The 20,557-nt window shown below is 44.9% G+C and overlaps 1 protein-coding gene across 2 annotated transcripts in view; it reads left to right on the forward strand.

Annotated features, from left to right (window-relative positions):
* DUSP8 (dual specificity phosphatase 8) overlaps window positions 1–20,277 on the forward strand; it is a 76,091-nt gene extending 55,814 nt beyond the window's left edge. For both annotated transcript variants that reach the window (XM_053394240.1, XM_053394250.1), the window contains 4 exons: window positions 14,278–14,444; window positions 16,058–16,217; window positions 17,217–17,340; window positions 18,135–20,277. In XM_053394240.1, the coding sequence (XP_053250215.1) occupies window positions 14,278–14,444; window positions 16,058–16,217; window positions 17,217–17,340; window positions 18,135–19,242 (1,559 nt within the window). In that variant the 3' untranslated portion in view covers window positions 19,243–20,277. The remainder of the gene's footprint in view (window positions 1–14,277; window positions 14,445–16,057; window positions 16,218–17,216; window positions 17,341–18,134) is intronic.
* Window positions 20,278–20,557: the final 280 nt, after the last annotated feature.

The following is a 20,557-nucleotide window of genomic DNA, read 5'->3' on the forward strand; positions in this document are numbered from 1 at the left end:
GTGCATTTGCTTTGCTGCTCAATATGCCTGACTGCATTTCTCTACTGAGAAAGACTCCTTTATTGAAAAGGCATCCATAGTGGTTTATTACTTGCAGGGCTAGCCCAAGAGGTGAGAAGAGAAATGAAAAGCAGCTTTAAAAAGTAGAATGACCTACTTTTACCAAACGATGGAACCATGAAACTTTCCCACAGCCCTTGCACTCTTTACAAAATCAGAATTCTCCTGCAGCGCTTGGAAGCCCTTTTGTGTCATGAGATGCATAGCCCAGCGATTGTGTCATTAGTAATAAGTCATTTATGGAAATGACACATTTTTCTTTACTTAGAACCAGTAGAGCTGGTCCTGGTGAGGCACATTTACCAGAGGAAAATCTGGACCGGCAACTTAGGAGGGCTGATTCTTTCAAGGGTGATATTGCCCGATGCTTTTTTAAATAGAAAAATATTGGTGTTAATGGTTGCTTTCCTATTTATGTAAGGCCTTGCACCTTGGAGAAATATAACAGTTGGCAAAGATTCAAAAAATGAAGCATGACTGACTTGAGGACAGGGAATGTGGAGTTTCCCCCCACTCTCCCTTATGGACTCTTCTTTCTGTTGTACACGCAACCCAAAACTGCCTGCCCAACAGATGTTAGTTAGCTCAGTAAAAGCAAGAACCATACTTACTTCTATCCTCTGATACTAGTATAGACAATCAGAACTGGCTATATACTGCATATAACATGCCTAAAACAGTTTTTTGTGGTGGTGGGAGCATAGAATAGGTAGAAGTGTGCATAGAGGTTTGGGTCTTTGTATGGTGGTGAACTAAGGTTCCTGTTCCTTCAGCTAGGAAGAATTTAGATGTGATAGTCTTTCATCTGACAAATAATTGAGCTTCCTCACACAATGGCAGTGTCAAAACTGTCTGAATTGGGGGGAACAGAAATCGATCACCCCAGAGTTAAAGATAACTGATGATGATGATGATGCCACCAGCAAAAGTGCCACCAGCCATGGTGACAAAGGCATGAAAACAGAGATTACTTGATGCAGCACAGGAAGATGGTGAGAGTCAATATAGCAGGGGGCTGTGAGGGGAACAGCTGCAAAGACCAACCGAGCCCTTTCACTGCAGTAATAGAATTCAAATAGGATCTTGATGAGGTAAGATCCTAAAGCCATTTAAAATGAGGGATCAGGGGAGGCAGTCTCCAGAGACCTAAGAGAGAGTGTCAATTCTTTTTTCCCCTTTTCAGAAAGCTGCTTTAACTGCCATTTTAGAAGCCGGTGTTTGGCTTGGGCGAAACAGCAAATGTTGCCCTTGCAAAAGGGGCCAGTGAGGCTGCATTGAAAAAATGTGCTGAACATTCCATCCGCTTTGATACATACGAAAAGGGGCTTTATGTGGAATTGGCCAATGTCCAGCAATGGGTGAGATAATCGAGCCGATATAAGGAGTAGAACACCATTTGTTACTTGAGGAAGGAAGTCAGAACTGACTTTTGCTAATCCTAGAAGGGGAGGGGGTGGGGAATGCAGCCAAGTGTCCTTTCCTTGTGAATTTCAGAGAATATTTTGCTGTTTCAGGTCTTGATATATCCCACCCACACTCTTCAGTTATGACAGCTCTCCCTTACTTACCCTAATAAGAACAGAGGCCAAATTCCCATAGCAATATAGTGTGATCTGCCTCTGTCACTTGCTTGTTCTGCTGTTTCTCCATAATCAAAAACTCATACCTTTGCATGGGAGTGAAGGTGTGAAGTAGCCCTGGAAGTGGTGTCACCGCTCTCCTCCTACTTATTTAGCTATGTTGAGAGGGTAGCAATGCTCCAGTGTGACAGCTAAGCAGGGTTTTGTATGTGACCAAAACATATAGCTCATGCTGGAGAACTCTGCTTTGTGTGGGAACAAAAGAACCAAAATGAGGGCTGTTGTCTTGCACGTAAAGGCAAGACAGCAGAGCAGACAGCAGAGCAGACCATCTAGCTGCGAAAAGGATGTAATGGTTGTGAAAGCCAAGGAATTTTCTATGGCAGGACTGAGTAAGATTTTCAAGTGCTGTGATTTCATCATTGGCGAGGCTTGTAATAGAAGCCATCCTTAAGCAAAAATACCGGACATCTTGAATTCAGTAAGCCTTTTGACAAAGTCCCCCATGATATTATTGGGGAGAAGCTGGTAATATATGGGCTGGACAAGGTCACTGTTAGGTGGATTTGTAGCTAACTGAACCCCAAGAGTGGTCACTAATGGTTCCTCATCATCTTGCAAAAAAGGGACAAGTGGGGTGCTGCAGGGTTCTGTCCTAGGCCCATTGTTGTTCAGCATCTTTATAAATAACTTGGGTGAATGAACTGAGGGGATGCTCATGAAATTTGCAGACAACGCCAAGCTGAGAGAGGTAGCCAATGCCTCGGAAGACAGAATCAGGATTCAAGATGACCTTAATAGATTAGGAAACTGGGCCAAAACTAACTAAATGAATTCCAATAGGGAGAAATAACAGGTTCTGTACTTAGGCAGGAAGAACCAGCTGCACAAATATAAGATGCTGGGCACCTGGATTGCCAGTAGTACATGTAAAAAGGATCTAGGGGTCTTAGTAGATCACAATTTGAACATGAGTCAACAGTGTGATGCAACAACAAAAAAGGCTAATGCTGTTCTATGCTGTGTCAACAAAAGTACAGTGGTACCTCCGGTTGCGAACGGGATCCATTCCAGAGCTCCAGTCGCATCCTGAGGAATTCACAACTGGAGGTGATGTTTCTGTGCATGCTCATGACGCAATTTAACGCTTCTGTGCATGTGCGCAGCACATAGAGCACTTCTGTGCATGCGTGCGGGGCGAAACCCGGCAAAATACTTCCGGGTTTGCCGCATACGTATCCTGAAGGATACATAACCGGAGGTAAACGCAAGTAGAGGTACCACTGTATAGTGTTCCAATCAAGGGAAGTTATAATCCCACTCAATTCTGCCTTTGGCAGACCACACTTGCAGTACTGTTCTGGGCACCACAGTTTAAGAAGGATATTGAGGAACATGTGCAGAGGAGGGTAACCAAGATGATAAAGGGTGTGGAAACCAAACCTTATGAGGAATGGTTGTGGGAATTGGGTATGTTTAGCCTGGAAAAGAGGAGACTAAGAGGAGATATAATGGCCATCTTCAAATATTTAAAGGGCTGTCACATAAAATATGGAACAAGCTTGTTTTCTCCTGCTGTAGAACCCGAACCAATGGCTTCAAGTTAAAAGAAAGGAGATTCCAACTAAACCTCAGGAAGAACTTTCTGACAGTAAGAGCTGTTTGACAGTGGAGTGGACTTCCTCAGGTGGTGGTGGACACTCCATTTAATAGTTTAAAGCAGTGGTTGGATGGCCATCTGTCATGGATGCTTTAGTTGAGATTCCTGCATTGTAGGAAATTGGACATTGTAGGAAATTGGACTTGGTGAATATCAGGATCCCTTCCAATCCTATGATTCGCCAGTCTGAGCTGCCTTTAGTGCTCTTCAGTATTTTATATTTTCTTCTAAAGTTATATTCAAGGGCTTAACGTGTTGGAATAGTTAGAAAATTCATTTTAAAACCGATAGACTTCATTTTCTTCATTGTAGATGAGCAATTAAGGGACGGATATTCTAACACAGGCATAGGCAAACTCGGCCCTCCAGATGTTTTGGGACTACAACTCCCATCATCCCTGACCAATGGTCCTGTTAGCTAGGGATGATGGGAGTTGTAGTCCCAAAACATCTGGAAGGCCGAGTTTGCCTATGCCTGTTCTAACACTACATACATAGCTTTGTACTTTTTATCAGTCAATATTAAATAACTACCACCCTGATTTCATATGTAGAATCCCCATCTCCCCTACACTCATGCACTGAAAACCTGCAGGCTGGGAGAAGTGCACCTTTTCACAAATCTGACTCTGACAATGGTAGGGTGGTATAAGGATTTACAGTGTCACTAAACTGAGTTCAAGTGATTTTAAGTAGATGCATTTTGTCATTCTGCCCACCTATGGCTTAAATTGGGGGGGGGGTCCTAGCTAGGCAGTGTAGACTTCTTTATTTCCTCTTAAGTAATACAGTAATGTTTAGTTTTGTCTTAGGGTAAAGGAAGGTTTTCAGCAGTACTCGTGGAAGAACTTTCATGAGTCCATGGAGCTGCAGAAAATGTTGCACATCAACAGCTCTGTGCTGGGGGATGGAAGTTGAGTCAAAATCAGGGGTCAGCAACCTTTTTCAGCCGTGGGCCCGTCTACCATCCCTCAGACCATGTGGTGGGCTGGACTATATTGTGAAGGGGGGGAAATGAACAAATTCCTATGCCCCACAAATAACCCAGAGATGCATTTTAAATAAAAGGACACATTCTACTCATTTAAAAACACGCTGATTCCCGGACTGTCCACGGGCCAGATTGAGAAGGTGATTGGGCTGCATCCGGCCCATGGCCTTAGGTTGCCTACCCCTGGTCTAAATCTTACCCTAGAGTAGGTGCCCAAATCTCTAGTCACAGGTAGTTTTAAATGCTTTATCAACCAGACTTGCCTAGCAGATGGCTTCAAGCTCTATTGTCTGAGGGGATCACATATCTTTAAAGTACACAAGATGGAAGATGATATACCACTATCTGCAGTTAAACCAATACAAGGCCCTGAATCATTTGACATCCTTTTACAGTTGCCTAGTCTTTGCTGTCCAAGAGAAGCCACAAGATATATTATTTCTGAGCTAGTGGTTAAACCCAAAGCCAAACTTGTCTCAGAACCTGTTTGCTGGGGAGATCTTTCTCCACTTGTTGATAGGCAGCTAGCTAGTTGCAGTGGCTTTTTCACCTAAAGAACAGTGTGAAAATGCATGTGCACCACAAAGAAAGCTAAGGCTGCATCTGCTCCCTCCACTGCCACCACACTGACATGACAAAAAACATGAGGGGTTTGGAGGTATATTGTTCTCTAGATAATGGACTGTGAAGTGCAGGCCTCATTCAAGAGCTCCATACAGATACTGGCACAATGGTTGCATCAATGGCTGAGCAAGCCTTTTGTCCAGATCCTGTGGCTTGGTTTTAAATTGGTGCAGGAGTGACGTACAATCGATCAATGCCACAATGCAGATTGCAAGGGCTGGTTGCACATCGGCGCATAATGATGTTAAACTAACCTGCTGCTTTGTTCCTGTGTAAAAACAGCTAGGAAAAAAAGATGAATTGTGAATAATCAGTGGAGTTATCTTGGATGCTGTGATTGCTGGCCATTATTCCTGTATTTTTAAGGGATATGTAGGCTCAATGCTTGTTCCTGGTTTCATAGACCAAGGATCCAGATATGCTTTATGCAAACAAGCCCAATATATTTTAATTGTTATAGCAGCCAAATAATAATGTATGCTTGTTCAAGAAATACATTAATTCAAAGTGAGCATCTTTATTGAAATCACTGATTTAAGACTGTCTTTTTATTGGTGATGTAATTCATGATTCTAACAGCCTTAATTTAAATCACTCCACCTTACTGGCGGGGGGGAGGACATTTAAACATGGAATCCAAGTGTAAAAGAGTAAAGAACAGAGGGCAGGGGAAAGAAATGTTTAAGATTAAGGAAGCAAATATTTAGAAAACTAAGAAAGATGTTCAGTCTCAAAAAAGGGAAGGAAGAGCAAGGAAAGAAAATATAACAAGAGGAGCATGAGTGAGATAAATTGAAGGAACAAGATAAAATTTAAGTAACACATTTGTCAAAGTAGGAGCAGTTAGCAGCTGTTGCATGGCAGATAGATTCCACCAAAATAGGAGACAACAACATTAGGAGAAAGGCAAGTTGGCACGGCAGGGTTAGGAGATGAATAAAGAGAAATAATATTTGACAAAACGTGGCAAGGATTAGACGAGGAGCAAAAAATTGGGGGGGGGGGGAGAAGCAGAAAGAAAAATAAATATTTTGTGACCAAATATTCAAACATGACCACTGGAAACCAAGAGAAATCAAGAGCTGTTGCCAAAGGAGATCAGTGGACAGGTTAGAAGAAAAGTGAAGGAAAAGAATTAGCTGTAAAAGAACTGACTGTTCTGCAAGGGAACACAGAAGAATAGGTGGGGAAAGAAATCAAGGGCAGAAGAATAGATTAGGAAGAAGAAGAAAAAGAATCCCAATCAATACAAAACTAAGCAGGGGAGTAGTTGAATTTAGAAGTAGAAATCACAGAGGTAATTAAATTGTAGTTAGGAAGAGGAAGACAGAATTGCAAAGACAGCACTGCAAAGTAATAACTAAATCAAGAGCAATCTTGGGGAACTAGGGGATTTCCATGGAACTGTAGGGAAGCCAGTATGTGCCAATATTTACAAAAGCGGACAATCTTTGGTGTAGAGGAATAATAGATTGGCTTCCGCATGATCAAAAAGATGCTAAGTGCTTAAAACATAAATAGCCACCAGGCACCACATTATGGTGGAAACGAGTTCTTTTCCAGCAAATGGACTTTTTGATACTTTGATGATGGTGATGATATTTCTTTCACATTTCTGGTTTTCATACTATGGTTATTACAGAAGAGAAGGCTTTCTTAGTGATCAGGCACTCACCTGGGGCTTGCAAGTCTAGCTTTGTTGACTTCAGTCTCATAGATGGAAAAGACGACATCTGCCTGAACTCTTGGGACTTTCTTCAGAGTTTTCCCAGGCAGCTGCTACCAGCTGGGCTCACTAGGCTGAGAAAGTGATAAACCACGAATGAGTTAGTTGGGTGTTGTGTCTAGAGAAAACCTTTTCCGTGTGTTCTTTGGGAGTGCAGCCATTAGCTGCTGTGCCACAGATTTCCTGTGTGGCCTTGGAAAAACTTGCTCTGTGTAACATGCGAGATAAAAGTTACATTTCCACGTCACTCTAATGCTATGAACAGTGATATGCTCAAGACTGCAAGTGTTCTTCCCCTGCCCACCCCCCTAATATTCTTAAGAGGGTCTCTTCTCCAGTCTTCAGAGAGTAGCTAGAAGTGGTGAGGCAGAAAAAGGTCCTCCTTTCCTTCCACACTGCAGTTTTAATCTGAAAACTTAGGTGCAGTACTACACCCAGAGCTCAGAAACTGCTCACACTACTGAAATTCCCTGTCACAAAATGCACCTAGAACAATGGGAGTGTCTAACACTGCATTTGACCCTATGCAAATTGCCATAACAAACCTTCTTTATGTAGCTTGAGAGACAAAGTGCAAAATTTCCAACTGTACCTGTGGTCCAGCAAATTTCCAACAAATCATTTGCAATGAGCATGGCGTAGTGCAGACTGGGAGAAATGTTGTTGATTGCACAAAGAATGATTGGGTGAATCAAGCCTCTCTAATGGCCTAAACAAGACAAGGATTAAGAAAGCTGTCTTCTGTGTCATTTAAAAGCATGCTCTTATTTCTCTTGGATGATGTGAGGTGGGATTATTTAATGTCTCCAAGATGCTTTAAGATGCTTAAATAGAAAGGTTGATTCATGAGTAGCTTGATTGCTAAAATGGTGCCTGCATGTGGAGTAGTCCCAACCCTTTTCTGCTGACACCCAGGTGGTGCCCCTGGGACGTCCTAATCACTTGTAACCTTTATATCATATGTTTTAAAAGAGTGAGAGAGGCAGGTGCCAAGTGCTCTCTCCATATTAGATCCCATATCTACTCTCAGGTTATAGGGCACTTTACTATGCAGGTAGACAGCATTTGCGTTTGATGAAGCAGCACTTTCCTTCTCACAGACACTGCAGGCTGAAGACTTGTTCACTCATAAGTTGCTACCACAGGTAAAATGAAGGGACAACGAGCACTCTAGTGCTTGCAAACGAGACATTTCAGGCACCCACCCGGGCCATTCAGAAAGCTGTTTGTGCAGTATCTGCAGAACTGTGAACCCCATTCATCACAGAGAGCAACCGTGTTCTTGATTATCTAACTCCGAGATGAAAGAGGAGCCACGGAAGAAAATCCTTTTTGAGCTTTCCAGTGGCCATGGATTGCTTTTCATCTCATTTCATCTACTGATGTGTTTTGGGGACATGTAAACACATTCAGGGTTGATACATACCCAGTTATTGTTATTTTTTAATTATGCATTAAATTTGTATACCACCCTATACTTGCAGGTCTCAGTTCTGGTCACCACATTTTAAGCAGGATATTAAAAATCTGGAAGGTGTGCAGAGGAGGGTGACCAAGATGATAAGGGGTCTGGAAACCAAGCCTTATGAGGAATGGTTGAGGGAGTTGGGTATGTTTAGCCTGAAGAAGAGGAGGCTGAGAGGTGATATGAGGGCCATCTTCAAATATCTGAAGAAGGAGCAAACTTGCTTTCTGCTGCTCCAGAGGGGAGGACCCAAACCAACAGAGTTGAATGACTATAAAGGAGATTCCAACTAAACATTAGGACATGTTTTCTGACAGGAAGAGCTGTTCAAAAGTGGATTGAACCAGCTCAGAAGGTGGTGGACTCTTCTTCTTTAAAAAGAGGTTGGATAGATAGATAGATATACCAGGGATTCTTTAGTTGTAATTCCTGCATTTAGTAGTATAACAAATCAGGGTGGGGTGTGCGGGCTGCACCGGGTTTGTGGGGGACTTAGGCCGGTACAGTGGTCTGTAGGGCGGCACGAAAGCTGCTGCATGTCAGGGATTGGGATTCTGTGTGGCAGGGGAGTTTGTGGGCGGCATGGTGGTTCCTAGAGTTTTGGGTGCTCTGCAGTTCCTGAAAAAAGTGCCCTAAAAAAAAGCAACTTTGATTTCCCCCTGAAAGCTCCAAGCCACTGCTTGCATTACCAGAGTTTGGACTAGATAGCCCTTGTGGTCCCTTCCATCTTTATAGTTATATCATTCTGTGCTTGGTAATCTTGTCTAAACCCTCCAGGAAATCTACAGCTCTGGCCGGCCTCAGGATTTTCGACAGGGCAAGGTATCCTCTCTTGAAGCCTCAACCAGATCTCCTGTTGGAGAGAGCACTTATAAGTAATCTGAGAACTCTTTCCGCCCACGCTGTCCCGCATACAGATGCCCTCCCTCTCTTAATTCCACTCATGCCAAGATAATACCACTCCTAGGCCATATAGCTTGTCAAATAAAAGAACCACAACTGTACAAGGCCAGGACTTTTGTTATTCCCTGACCCCCCACTTGCTTGATCTCATGCTAGAAGGGCAACTAGCATGTGATAATAGCAAAGCCAACCCAATCATCAGTCATGTCTGGAATCCTGCTTGTGGCCTTTGCATTTTTTGCATTAAGCTATGTTGACTTCTTAAGATTAAAAGAGGTTTTAAGGCCACTATTGTGGCTGAGAGGTCTGTTCCCCCCCTCTCATTCCTTTGAAGGATTGCTTAAACTCCCATTTAGATTAAGGAAATTAACTATTTAATTGGATATTTAACCCCCACCCCTGTTCCAGTGGGGCTCAGGCAGACTTAATGTTTCTTTATTCTATCCAATAAATTAGCTTATACAGCCTCTGCAAGATCATGCTCATAATGAGGCCTGTATCTCTGAAACAAAAGCTTGTTGGGATAGGAGGACGTGTGCCAAGAGTAATATCAGATGCTGGGCCCTCCTTCCCTCAACGAATCCCCACTGGCATTCTTAATAGACCCTGCATGCTTGCTTGCATTTTCCTGAACAAAACTAGCAGTGAATCTGCTGACAGTTAAATTCCCTCCGCCTGTATTTTCTAGTAAGGCTGTTACAGATAAGAGCAGCCTGGGTCTGAGCAGATTTCTCAGTGCCCCAATTCCTCCCAGTTGAAAATGGGCATCATAGGCAAGTAAATGAATGGCATGTTTCTCCATCTGCAAAGATTCTAAAACCTCAAGGGGGACGTTTTTGCTGAAATGAATGGGAGCTGTGCAAGAGCTTAGCAGTGCCCAGTGGACTGAGCCCTAAGACAGCTACTGCTCCAACATGGCAAGAGGGTATTACTTAAATTAGGAAGTGGTAGGGCACAACCCTGCACTACATGACCTCCTTCCTATGACATCCTGCAGCATAGTGACAACTGGCGACCGCATCACTCTGCAATACAGATTACAACAGGGCAAGAAGGAACAGTGATGCATAGCACATGTATGACCAATTCACACCACAGTACAGATTATTTAGCACATACCCAGTGCAAAATCAAGCCATAGCTTTGTGCTCCAGGACATGCAACCTTGTTTCTTTGTTTCTTGCATCTATTGGGAGACAAAAAAGCAAGCAAAAAACAACAACCCCCCTCCCTGCCTGACACGCTGAATGCTGGCTATTCTTAGGTTTTCTTCTGAGTATTCAGAAAAACACATTAGGGAAGGAGGAAATTATAGCTCAATAGCATGCATAAGGGTGCCAGGCTCAGTTTCTGACACCTTCAGTGAAAAGATCATGAGCAGAATAGATCTGATGGCAGCAGACCTGTATGCTTAAATGTGGCTCTACCCCCAACCATATGGAAGAAGGAAGGGGTGGTTTTTTAGGGACAAATACATGGCGACCCGGTGTTCACAGCTTACCTGTCCACTGCTTCTGTGATGGTTCTCTCCTTCTTTCCTTCTCAGCTAAACTCCAGTAGCAGGAGTGTGCTCAGCTGAGGAGAGTACTTGAAGAGTAAGGACCACAGGGACATAAGCTGCAAGCAAGGGGAGGATTCTGCACCCATTTTGCTGTTAAAAACAGACCATTCACTCCCTCTTTCTGCAGTTCTGTCTTGAGGGGGTTGAGTAGAGAGATCTATATCTAAATGCACAGAGCTGCCAGAGCTAGTTTGAACCTTAGCCTTAGAGAGCCTCTACCACTCAGAATACACAATTCTGTCCTCTAGATGGACCAGTTGACTCAACTTGGCATAACACTGCTTCATCCATTTGCAACAATACAACAAGTTGTGTAGAGGATGACTTCTTTTGTCTAGTCTTTCCAGATGCCCAGGTCTTGACTCCTGGATTATCCGCCGACACCCCTCAGACCAAGAAAAAATAGAGAATTACATATGCTTACATACACACTTCCCAACCCTGTAATTTATGCTTCATGGTGAAATTGATGCAATTGGGGGGGGGGTGAGGGAGGCAGCTAGGAGTAACCAGAGCTCATGTGCACCTGTGCTAATCTTGTTTCGTTCATTCTGATTTAATATCCCAGTTGAGGGGTGATGTCATGCCACAAAGAGCCACAGAGGAAGTGGTGTTGCAAAGTGCATTTAACTCCTCACATCCCGAATGGACAAGACTTGGTGATTGTAAAAAAAAATTATATATAGTATTTATCTGGCAGCAGAAATAGTGTTCTTCACAAATATTATTAGTGTTTAGGGATTGGGTTGTTTTTTTTTTTGTTTAGTCAGTTGCCAGATTCTGCAGGGAAAGCAAAAAATATACCCTGTGAAGCATTAGATCAGAAGGCTGTTTCAAGGAAGATGCTTGTGTGAGCAAGACTTTACCTTCTGATAAGAGTATCCAGGAACAGTATTTTACGTAAAAGGTGGCTTTTCAATTGTGCCTGGCACAGGGGTGGAAAACAAAAGTCCTTTGTAAAACAATTTTTTGTTAAACTGTATTATAAATTGGTGCTTAAGCAAATATTTCCTCCTACTGAACCTTTGTAGCTTTTTCCAATTTAGTTGTGTCAATCCAATATAAGATGTGCAATTTGGAAAGTAAGCTTCACAGAATCTCGCTACTAAACTTCAGTGTTTCAGAAGAAGCCATTATCGCCGATATGTCCTTGCTGCTCAGTTTTGGGAAACTGATCAGAACAAGAACAAACCTGAAGCTCTAAGCTAGAACAAGATCTGTTTGATTCAGGTGCTGCTTGCTATGCCATGTTCTGCAACATCTGGAAAAAAAATCACTGTGATCTGTTCAGAAATGAGATTCTGCCATCTATCTCAGCCGCCCACCCAGTATATGGGCTCGCTTTCCTAATTAGTATTGTACACGGGGCAGCTTAATTGGCCATCCACTCGGGCATGAAATAGAAAAGAGCTCTGTGTGCATGCGTGGGAGCCACAAAGAGAGAGGCAGACTGCTGAAATGCAGCAGTCAAAGGATCCTAGGAGAGATTTCCTAAGCCACTGATTTTCAGATTGTTCCAGAAGGAACACTAGGGTGAGGATCCTCAATGAGAAGATCACTCAGGGCTTTCCTGAAAGGCTGCTTTTACCCAATGTCACAATTCTTCCCTTTGAATATGTGGCTTCAGCAAAGTCTTGGATGTGTTTGAGGTCGGTAGTCTTCAATCTTAATAGATCCAGGTCCTATCTTTAAATGAAATGTACCTTGGGGGTATGTCCCGCTTCTTAATTATTATTTTTTAACATATATTTGTATGGTGGCAGTGCCGTTGCTGCAACCCAACTTAGTATCCTAGGTCACATTCTGATTTCACTCGGGGTAGCAGGGAGACCCAACACCTCCAGCCACTGCCCTGAAGGAACTGAGGGTGTGCTCTAGAAAATGCCCTAAATTTGTCTACAGCACACTGGGTTATCCCGGCAGCCATAGCAAGGCTTCCTTGGCAGAGAGGTCAACACAGAAAATGTACCAAAAGGTAGGCAATTTGAAGAAACACTGCTCTGGGCAATGCTTTTCCCTCAGTCACTTCTAAACCTACAACAACACCACTGGCAACTGCCGTTTCTCAGATGACAAGCGTTGCTCACATGTGGCTGCTAAAGATCCCAGGGGGGCTATTTATAAAAGAGGAGTAAAATTAGCCCAAAGCATCCTGGCCAAATTCCAGTGCAGGTAATTTATTTCCTGCCTTCCTAGAATTACATGCATACACATTCTCTCTCTCTCTCTCTCTCTTACTCCACCCCCACCCCCTGCAGATTCAATTTATTTTATTTAGCATGGTGTGTTTATCTGCTGCTCTCCCGTCACTAAGATACTTGGTTGCTTTGTAATCATTTAAAAATCTGCAGGCTGGAATCAGCCTATGCTGCTTGCTCATGCAGCTGGGAGGCGACAGCCTCCTAAAACGTTAAAGGGTAATGTGAAAAATAGTTTATCCTGTTGGTGAGTTATTGGGGATTGACAGTAGACAGCACATGTGAATCGGCTGGTGCCCCCCCCCCCAAAAAAACCCCGGTACTGAAAGATATGCACAGTAATCAGAAGAGAAATGGTGAATGGTAAATCCACCCTCTGTTTACTATTATAGTAAAGGCTGAAAGAATGAAGCGATTAATGGATATGATAAATGAGCTGATTCATTAAACTCAGATTTAAAATGTGGGGTTTTTATTGGAGCGTGCAGCACACTCGATTTGGTGCTCAGTGCTGATGACAGCGCTGTTGAAAGCATTGCATGTCTCAGGATTTCAGCAGGGCGTTTATTTCCCGAAGGGAAAACGATGCGATGTTATTGGTTAGTCTGCAGAATTGTTCGCCTTCATTTCAATATCCACAAAACAGCACACTTCTTTGAGTATGTTAATATTTATTTCAGTCAGTTGATTAGCTAGCCTAGTAATAGGTGGAGAGCCCTTGCCCTATCCAGAGAGACCACACACAATGCTTCATGCACCAAGGGATGGGGGCAGGACTGCAACAAAGGAGTGAGCTAAGTGTGACAAGGGAGGCGGGTTTAAAAGCCTTTAAAAGCAGGGGTGAGTATGCTGATGGTGGACTCCAGTACCATCAGCCCCAGCCAGTGTGACCAGTGGTCAGGAATGATGGGAGTTATAGTGCAACACCACCGGGAGGGGTCACAGGTTCTCTAGCCTTTCATTAGATACCAGGGAAACACCTGTCTTTGTAATAGGTAAGTGAGCAGGGAAGTTTATAGATCTAGGGACTAATCATAAAAAGATGAATTTTACACACCCAGACAATCTGTGTCAGCAGAGGTCCAGTGTTATCCCCAAGAGTGTTGCTTTATTTTTATTATTGCTAATGAATAGAATTGTTGCCTTTTCCGTCCTCTAGAGGACAGAAAGGGACATGGCATCAGAAGCCCATCATGTGTAACCAAGGCAAACGGCGAAGGAGCTTGCTTTTATATGCACCTAGTATCTAATGCTCTTGTGGGAGCTTAGGGTCTTAATATGTAACATTATGCATTTATATTATGTGAGAATAGAATTTAAGGTTTCCCTTCAGTGTGAAAGAATGGGCTTTAATTGTCCTCTTTACCACAGGGTCATTATTTGACTTTGGGACTTTGCTTCCAGTTCTCTGATTCAGTTCCCTATCTGCAGAACTTTCATAAAAATCATTTTGTGGGGAAATGGGGATAGTTGCTCAATAACCTTATTCCCTCCACTCTCTTTCTCCAGGGGGTTTTGCCACCTTCTCATCTTGCTTCCCAGGACTCTGCGAAGGGAAACCTACTGCTATCCTGCCAATGAGCATCTCCCAGCCATGCATGCCAGTGGCCAATGTTGGCCCAACTCGCATCTTGCCTCATCTCTACCTAGGCTCCCAGAAAGATGTCTTAAATAAGGTACATCATGTAAAAAAGACGAAGAAGAAGTGGGGAGGGGAGGGAGGTGTAGCTTGCCTTAAAGAAACCCTTCCCTTTAAGACTTGGGAGAGCAGGTGGGTCACCTGTGTGTGAAACTGTATGTCATGGGTAGGCAAACTAAGGCCTGGGGGCCGAATCTGGCCCAATCGCCTTCTCAATCCGGCCCATGGATGGTCTGGGAATCAGCATGTTTTTACATGAGTAGAATGTGTCCTTTTATTTAAAATGCATCTCTGGTTTATTTGTGGGGCCTGCCTGGTGTTTTTACATGAGTAGAATGTGTGCTTTTATTTAAAACGCATCTCTGGGTTATTTGTGGGGCATAGGAATTTGTTCATTTCCCCCCAAAAAAATATAGTCCGGCCCCCCACAAGGTCTGAGGGACAGTGGACTGGCCCGCCGCTGAAAAAGTTTGCTGTATATTGTCTGATCAGGACAGGGGTGGGCCATTTTTGAATTGTGCAGCAAAACAGAGCTATAGACGTGAGCTCCCTTTTGAAGTGCTAAGGGCATTAGCAGCAGGAGCATCAAAACTGCAACGTTGACCCTGAGAGATCTTTATGACAGGGGAGCCAGCTGTTTCTTGCCAGAGCCCAGTGCCAGCCAAGCTAAAGAATAACACTGACCTCAACTCTTCCATGTCCAGCCTCAGAGCCAGAGGATGAGGTATTAAGCTTGGCATTCAACAGTGACTGATGGTGAGGTGAGGGCAAGGGAGAGTGTAGGGAACGGCAGCCCACATCTGCAAGCAAAGAACCCTTTGAGCAGGCCCCAAAATGGACAAAGATCTGCTTTGGGAATTGGAGAGGGGAGGGAACAGGCAGCATCCTCTCAAAGGACACCAGAATGCTTGGGCTATGATATCACATCGGGGAAGAGAATTTCATTGAAAGAAAAAATAATACAAGTTAGAAGAAGAAAGAAGCCGCAGTTGTTGTGAACATACCAGTGGGCACAAATCCTGGGCAGGAGGGAGCCAGTTGGGCATTCCTGCCTTGGGGGGAGGGTTAGGTAGAAGCGCCTGAACTAGAAACACTGAGAGGGGAAGGGGAAACATTTTACACAGGGACTAGAAGGAAATGGGGGAGAAAAATTCCAGGAATGTGAGCTTGGGAGCTCGGCTGGCTCCTAGGGACCGAGGTGAGAGTTATTACACAGAGACTACTTGGAAAATGGAGCCACAGAACTCTGGGGAGGGGCATAGCATTGGGCATCAGTGGCTGAAAACAGGAGGAATGGAATATGAGCTGGAACCCCAAAGAACTTTGCTCTGGATATTTTCGGTAAAACTCTGCTTTTAGAAGTGAGTCTTGGCTTCCCTACAGAAGTCCTGCTTTTTTCATTGTGGCAGCAGCCAGTGGTTTTTACTGAATCTTCATTGACCTCAGGCAACAGTGCCCAGCTGGCGGCCCAAACAGCCCCCCCCCCTGTGATAGCACAGCCATACATTGCAGGCTGGGCAGCCTAGTAGCCAATGGAGGAGAAAGAAGAGGAGGCAATGACATCCTCAGGGCCTCTGGAAGAGTGGGTGAAAACATCCTGCACTGGACTGCCAAACATCCATTGCTTCTCTCTTTCTCTCTCTCTCTCAGGACCTGATGACCCAGAATGGGATAAGCTATGTCCTCAACGCCAGCAACTCTTGTCCCAAGCCAGATTTCATATGTGACAGTCACTTCATGCGCATTCCAGTCAATGACAATTACTGTGAGAAGCTTCTGCCCTGGCTGGACAAGTCCATTGAATTCATTGGTAAGACTGTGGACCAGCCACATTTGAGGCAGTTCATTACTTCTTCTGGGCTGTAACCTTGGTTGCTGCAAAAGGCATCTGGGCAATAGTGGCTGCGTGGTTCATTTTCCCCCATCCACATGCACAGACTTCTGGTTTTTGTTTTTTGTTTAACTCTGATGTGTTCAAAACACTCAGTCTGCCCTTGGGAGGCACACTTTCTCCCTTTGTACAAAACAACCATTCTGTCCCCAGACAGCAAAGCTACCAAGACCATTGTAAACCCATAGCATCACCTGAGGTATAGCTAACACCACTTGGGAGAACAGTTGCTGCTACAGAAAGAAATGCCTCTTGCTCTATCAAGGTGCTTTTCTTTATCAACAACAACTATGCTCTTTCTGGTTCCAAAGATGATTGATTAAATGAGACTGGGAGTTCAAATAGTAATTTTCTTCCTAGCAAATAGAGAGGGTGGGGAAAATAATAATAAAAAAGTCTCTTTAAAGCATATACTAGTGAATGGTTTGTTTTTTTAAAGAATAATAATCCGGTGCTTTATTAACAACCCATTGCAGGCCAGGAAGTCCCTCCACTATTTCTCATCAGATAAAACAGCAACATTATTGACAAGCCAAGAAGCCAAATAAACAAGTCATGGTTTCTAGCTTCCACTTCTTGGTTGCACATATTTGACTTACTTAAACCATTTAGATTTGTGTTTTTCCTCTTTATTTACTCTTCCAATTTTGTTAAAAAGCGTCTTCCTTCAGAGTCATTTCCAGAGAGGTAGCTGTGTTAGCATGCAGCAGGAAAAACAACCAAGACACTTGTGGCGCCTTAAAAGACTGACAAATTTATTACGTTCAAGCTTTCGTGAAGGGGCTTCTGGTCCACAAAAGCTTACGCTGCCATAAATCTTTGAGCCTTTGAGGCACTGCAAGTCTCTTTGTTGTTCAGAACAACGTAGATAGTAGAGTCCCAGAATATCGACCTGAAGGCTGTTTTCTTCTGCTGCAGACAAGGCCAAGGTGTCCAGCTGCCAGGTGATCGTTCACTGTTTGGCAGGGATCTCCCGATCGGCCACCATTGCCATTGCATACATCATGAAGACCATGGGGATGTCTTCAGATGATGCCTACAGGTAGGTTGCTTTCTGAAAGAGAGGGCACTAATGTTTTTGGGGTGTTTTTGTTTTTTGTTTAAAGTGGTGCCGTTTATCATGAAGCATACTTTCCATGTGTCTTGCTCAAGAGTACTGGCTAATAAGCATGAAAGAACATAGTGCCATAAACATTATAGGGTTGATTCCAATCATAGTCCTACCAGGTGTAAACCCATGGAAATCAATGGACGTGACTATCTCAGGTCCATTAACTTCAGTAGGTCTAGTCTGATAATACCTTAGTTAGATACCTCCCATAATCTACCTGTGCTGTGTTTTCAGTTACTCGTTTGCCAGTTTCTTCAGTGTAAGCTTACCAGGCTGGTTTGCATGACTGTCAGGCTTGTAGTTGCCACTTGAATCTCATCTGCAGGTTGGCTCCCAGCCTGTTGCCAGCTGGTCCCCATGCATGTGCCAGTAGGCTCGCAGCAGACGTAAATGTTTAGCTGTTAGGTGCAACATGCAAAAAAAGAAGAAAAAGAAAAGAAGCACCTTGGTGTGACATGTGGCAGTGGCAGTATGGGGACAAGGAGCCAACATCCACAGACAGATCCCATGGCTACTGCCGTGAGTCTGAAGGTTGTCCGAAATGGCCATTGCATAAACAAGGAGCAATCTTACTCCTTGATGTCCCAGGGTGTGTGGGGGAAACAGATCCAGCCGATTTCCAGTGCTACATTGAATCATACAATTCTTGCAGCATCCCACGCCCAAATCCTTAGAAGTAAGAAAGGGCCCAATAACAACTGCAGCTGTCTCGTTTGCCCCAACAGGTTTGTAAAAGACCGGCGTCCCTCCATCTCGCCCAACTTCAACTTCCTGGGTCAGCTCCTAGAGTATGAGAGAAGCCTGAAGCGGCTCAAGGCTCTGAAGGCCCAAGGGGAGAAGAGCGAAGGGGAAACCCAGCAAGACCAGCCAGAAGCCCCTGAAGGCTGCAGGCACCAGATTCTGTCTACCTCAGAAAAGGCTGAGGAGCTATTCAGAAGCACAACCTCGGAGACCTCCTCGCTTGACTCCGAGAAGCCAGCGGGAGTCTCCAAGGTTGTCTCGCCTACAGCACTGCAACAAGGGCTCCGTGGCCTCCACTTGTCTTCGGAGCGCATCCAAGACACCAACCGGCTGAAGCGTTCCTTCTCCCTGGACATCAAGTCAGCCTACACCCCTAGCCGGAGGCAGCAGGACCCCCCAGGTCCAACAGAGGCAGGAGAAACTCCCAAGCTGTGCAAGCTGGACAGCCCATCAGGTCCCAACGGCACATGCCAGTTCTCCCCTGTCCCAGACAGCCCGGACTGGCCCAGTGGGCCCGACTTCCTCCTCGAGGCCAAAGTACGGCAGAGACGGAAGCACAGGCACCAAGCCGGCTCCCCTGCCCACGGGCTGAGCCTTAACTTCAGTGGGGTGTGCGCCATGCACAAGAGCGCCAGCGTGGAGGACAGCCTCAAGCAGACGCTTCGGGCGGGCCTCCCCGGTGTGGGGCAGCAGCCGACCGCCACCCCGGCCCCCACCGGCACTTGGGGGGTGCACTTGGAGTCCCCTGGCACCCCTTCCTCCGAGAACCCCTGGTACTTCAGCACAGACTCGGCGGCGGGCGGCAAAGGCAGCGGGGCTCTGTTTGCCGGCGCCGCCACCTACTCCTCGTTCAGCTGCAGCACAATCCAGGCAAGCTGCGAGATCAGGCTGAGGGACAAGCAGCGGGGCGAGCCGCGGGACGTGCGGCACAGCTGGCATGAGGACACCGCGGCCGAGAAGCAGTTCAAGCGCAGGAGCTGCCAGATGGAGTTCGAGGAGACCCTGTCGGAGAGCAGGTCTCGGGAAGACCTGGGAAAAATCAGCAAACAGTCTAGCTTTTCGGGCAGCATGGAAATCATTGAGGTGTCCTGACACTCACCTTGTGAGATCTGAGAGCAAGTTCCGTGTGCACCAGTGGGTGGGTGGGGAGGGGGAAGGCTGGCGAGATATTTAACTAGGGAGAGGGAAGGGGGAGGGGAGGGGATTATTTATATGCCTGTGTGCGTTTCCAAAGGGCACACATGCTGAAGCAAAGGCAAAGCTAAACGAATCCAAAGTCAAGAAACATAACGGTGCATGCTTGGTGCCCTCCCCTTTATTTTCCTACCTCCACCACCAAGGCAAAACCACACCGCATTCCCTTTTTTGGCTGGTGGAGGGTGTATTAACTCTTTAAAGCCTGGATTCCTTCCTTTCGCATGTAGTGCTCTCTCTGCCCGCCCACCCCCACAAAAAAGGCAGGGGGGAGGGGAGAGCTGAGGTGTAACTTCAAAGGTGGGGTGAAAGAGAAACAGGGGAGATATTAACATTGTAAAGACTTCCACTGATGTAAAAGCTTTTTTCCCCCTTGAAAGAAGATTATTGTTGTTTGATCTGCAGGTTTGCAGTGGGGGAAGTCTAAAGGGAAGCAGGTTCTTTTCTTGTGAGAGTACATTAGCAACTGTTGATATTACCCACCCGCTCCCATTACAGGAGGAGAGCTTCCCTCCTGTTCCATCAGGGTTGGACATTATCTGTGGGTGGCTCCTTCCCAGACTGGGCTACAGAAACCTGGAGGGGCTAAATTTCAGTAGCTTCCCTAGGTGTGTGTCCCCCTTCCCATACTGAGCATGCTCCTCTTGTGTTTCTCTGGCTAGAATTCTTAAATGCTGCACTGCGGCAGCCCTATACATATATAAATATATATTATATATAATATAAGAGAGAGAGAGAGAAACACAAAGAAAAAAGTTTAAATGGTTTTACTACAGTTTTTATTGAGACAAATAATATTTCAACTTTTCTTTTTAATTTATTTGAAGCTGTTCATTCTGGCAATGATTTTCAGACAATGTAGGGGCGGTACTTATCAGCTCTATTTTTACTGTGTATGGTATTTAAATCTGAAACACGAGTTTCAAAGCAATATCCTAGGCCTGCGGCTCCTTCTGTAACTCACGTCAGTGACGCAGACACCCCAAAAAGTGGGATGAGAAATCTGTGTGTGTGAGAGAGGGAGTGTGTGTGTGTGTGTGTGAGAGAGAGAGAGAGAGAGAGAGAATGCATGTGCGTGCACTTTTATTTAAAAAGTAAAGTGAGAAAATGTTCAACACAAACTGAGCCAGGAATCCTTCTTAATGCTTCTTTACTTCCTACACCTGTCGCATCTGCAATCAAAGCCATAAAACCTTTCTCTTCCTGGGTCTGG

This window comes from Podarcis raffonei, chromosome 1 (genome assembly GCF_027172205.1).
Source record: "Podarcis raffonei isolate rPodRaf1 chromosome 1, rPodRaf1.pri, whole genome shotgun sequence".
Classification (NCBI taxonomy): Eukaryota; Metazoa; Chordata; class Lepidosauria; order Squamata; family Lacertidae; genus Podarcis; species Podarcis raffonei.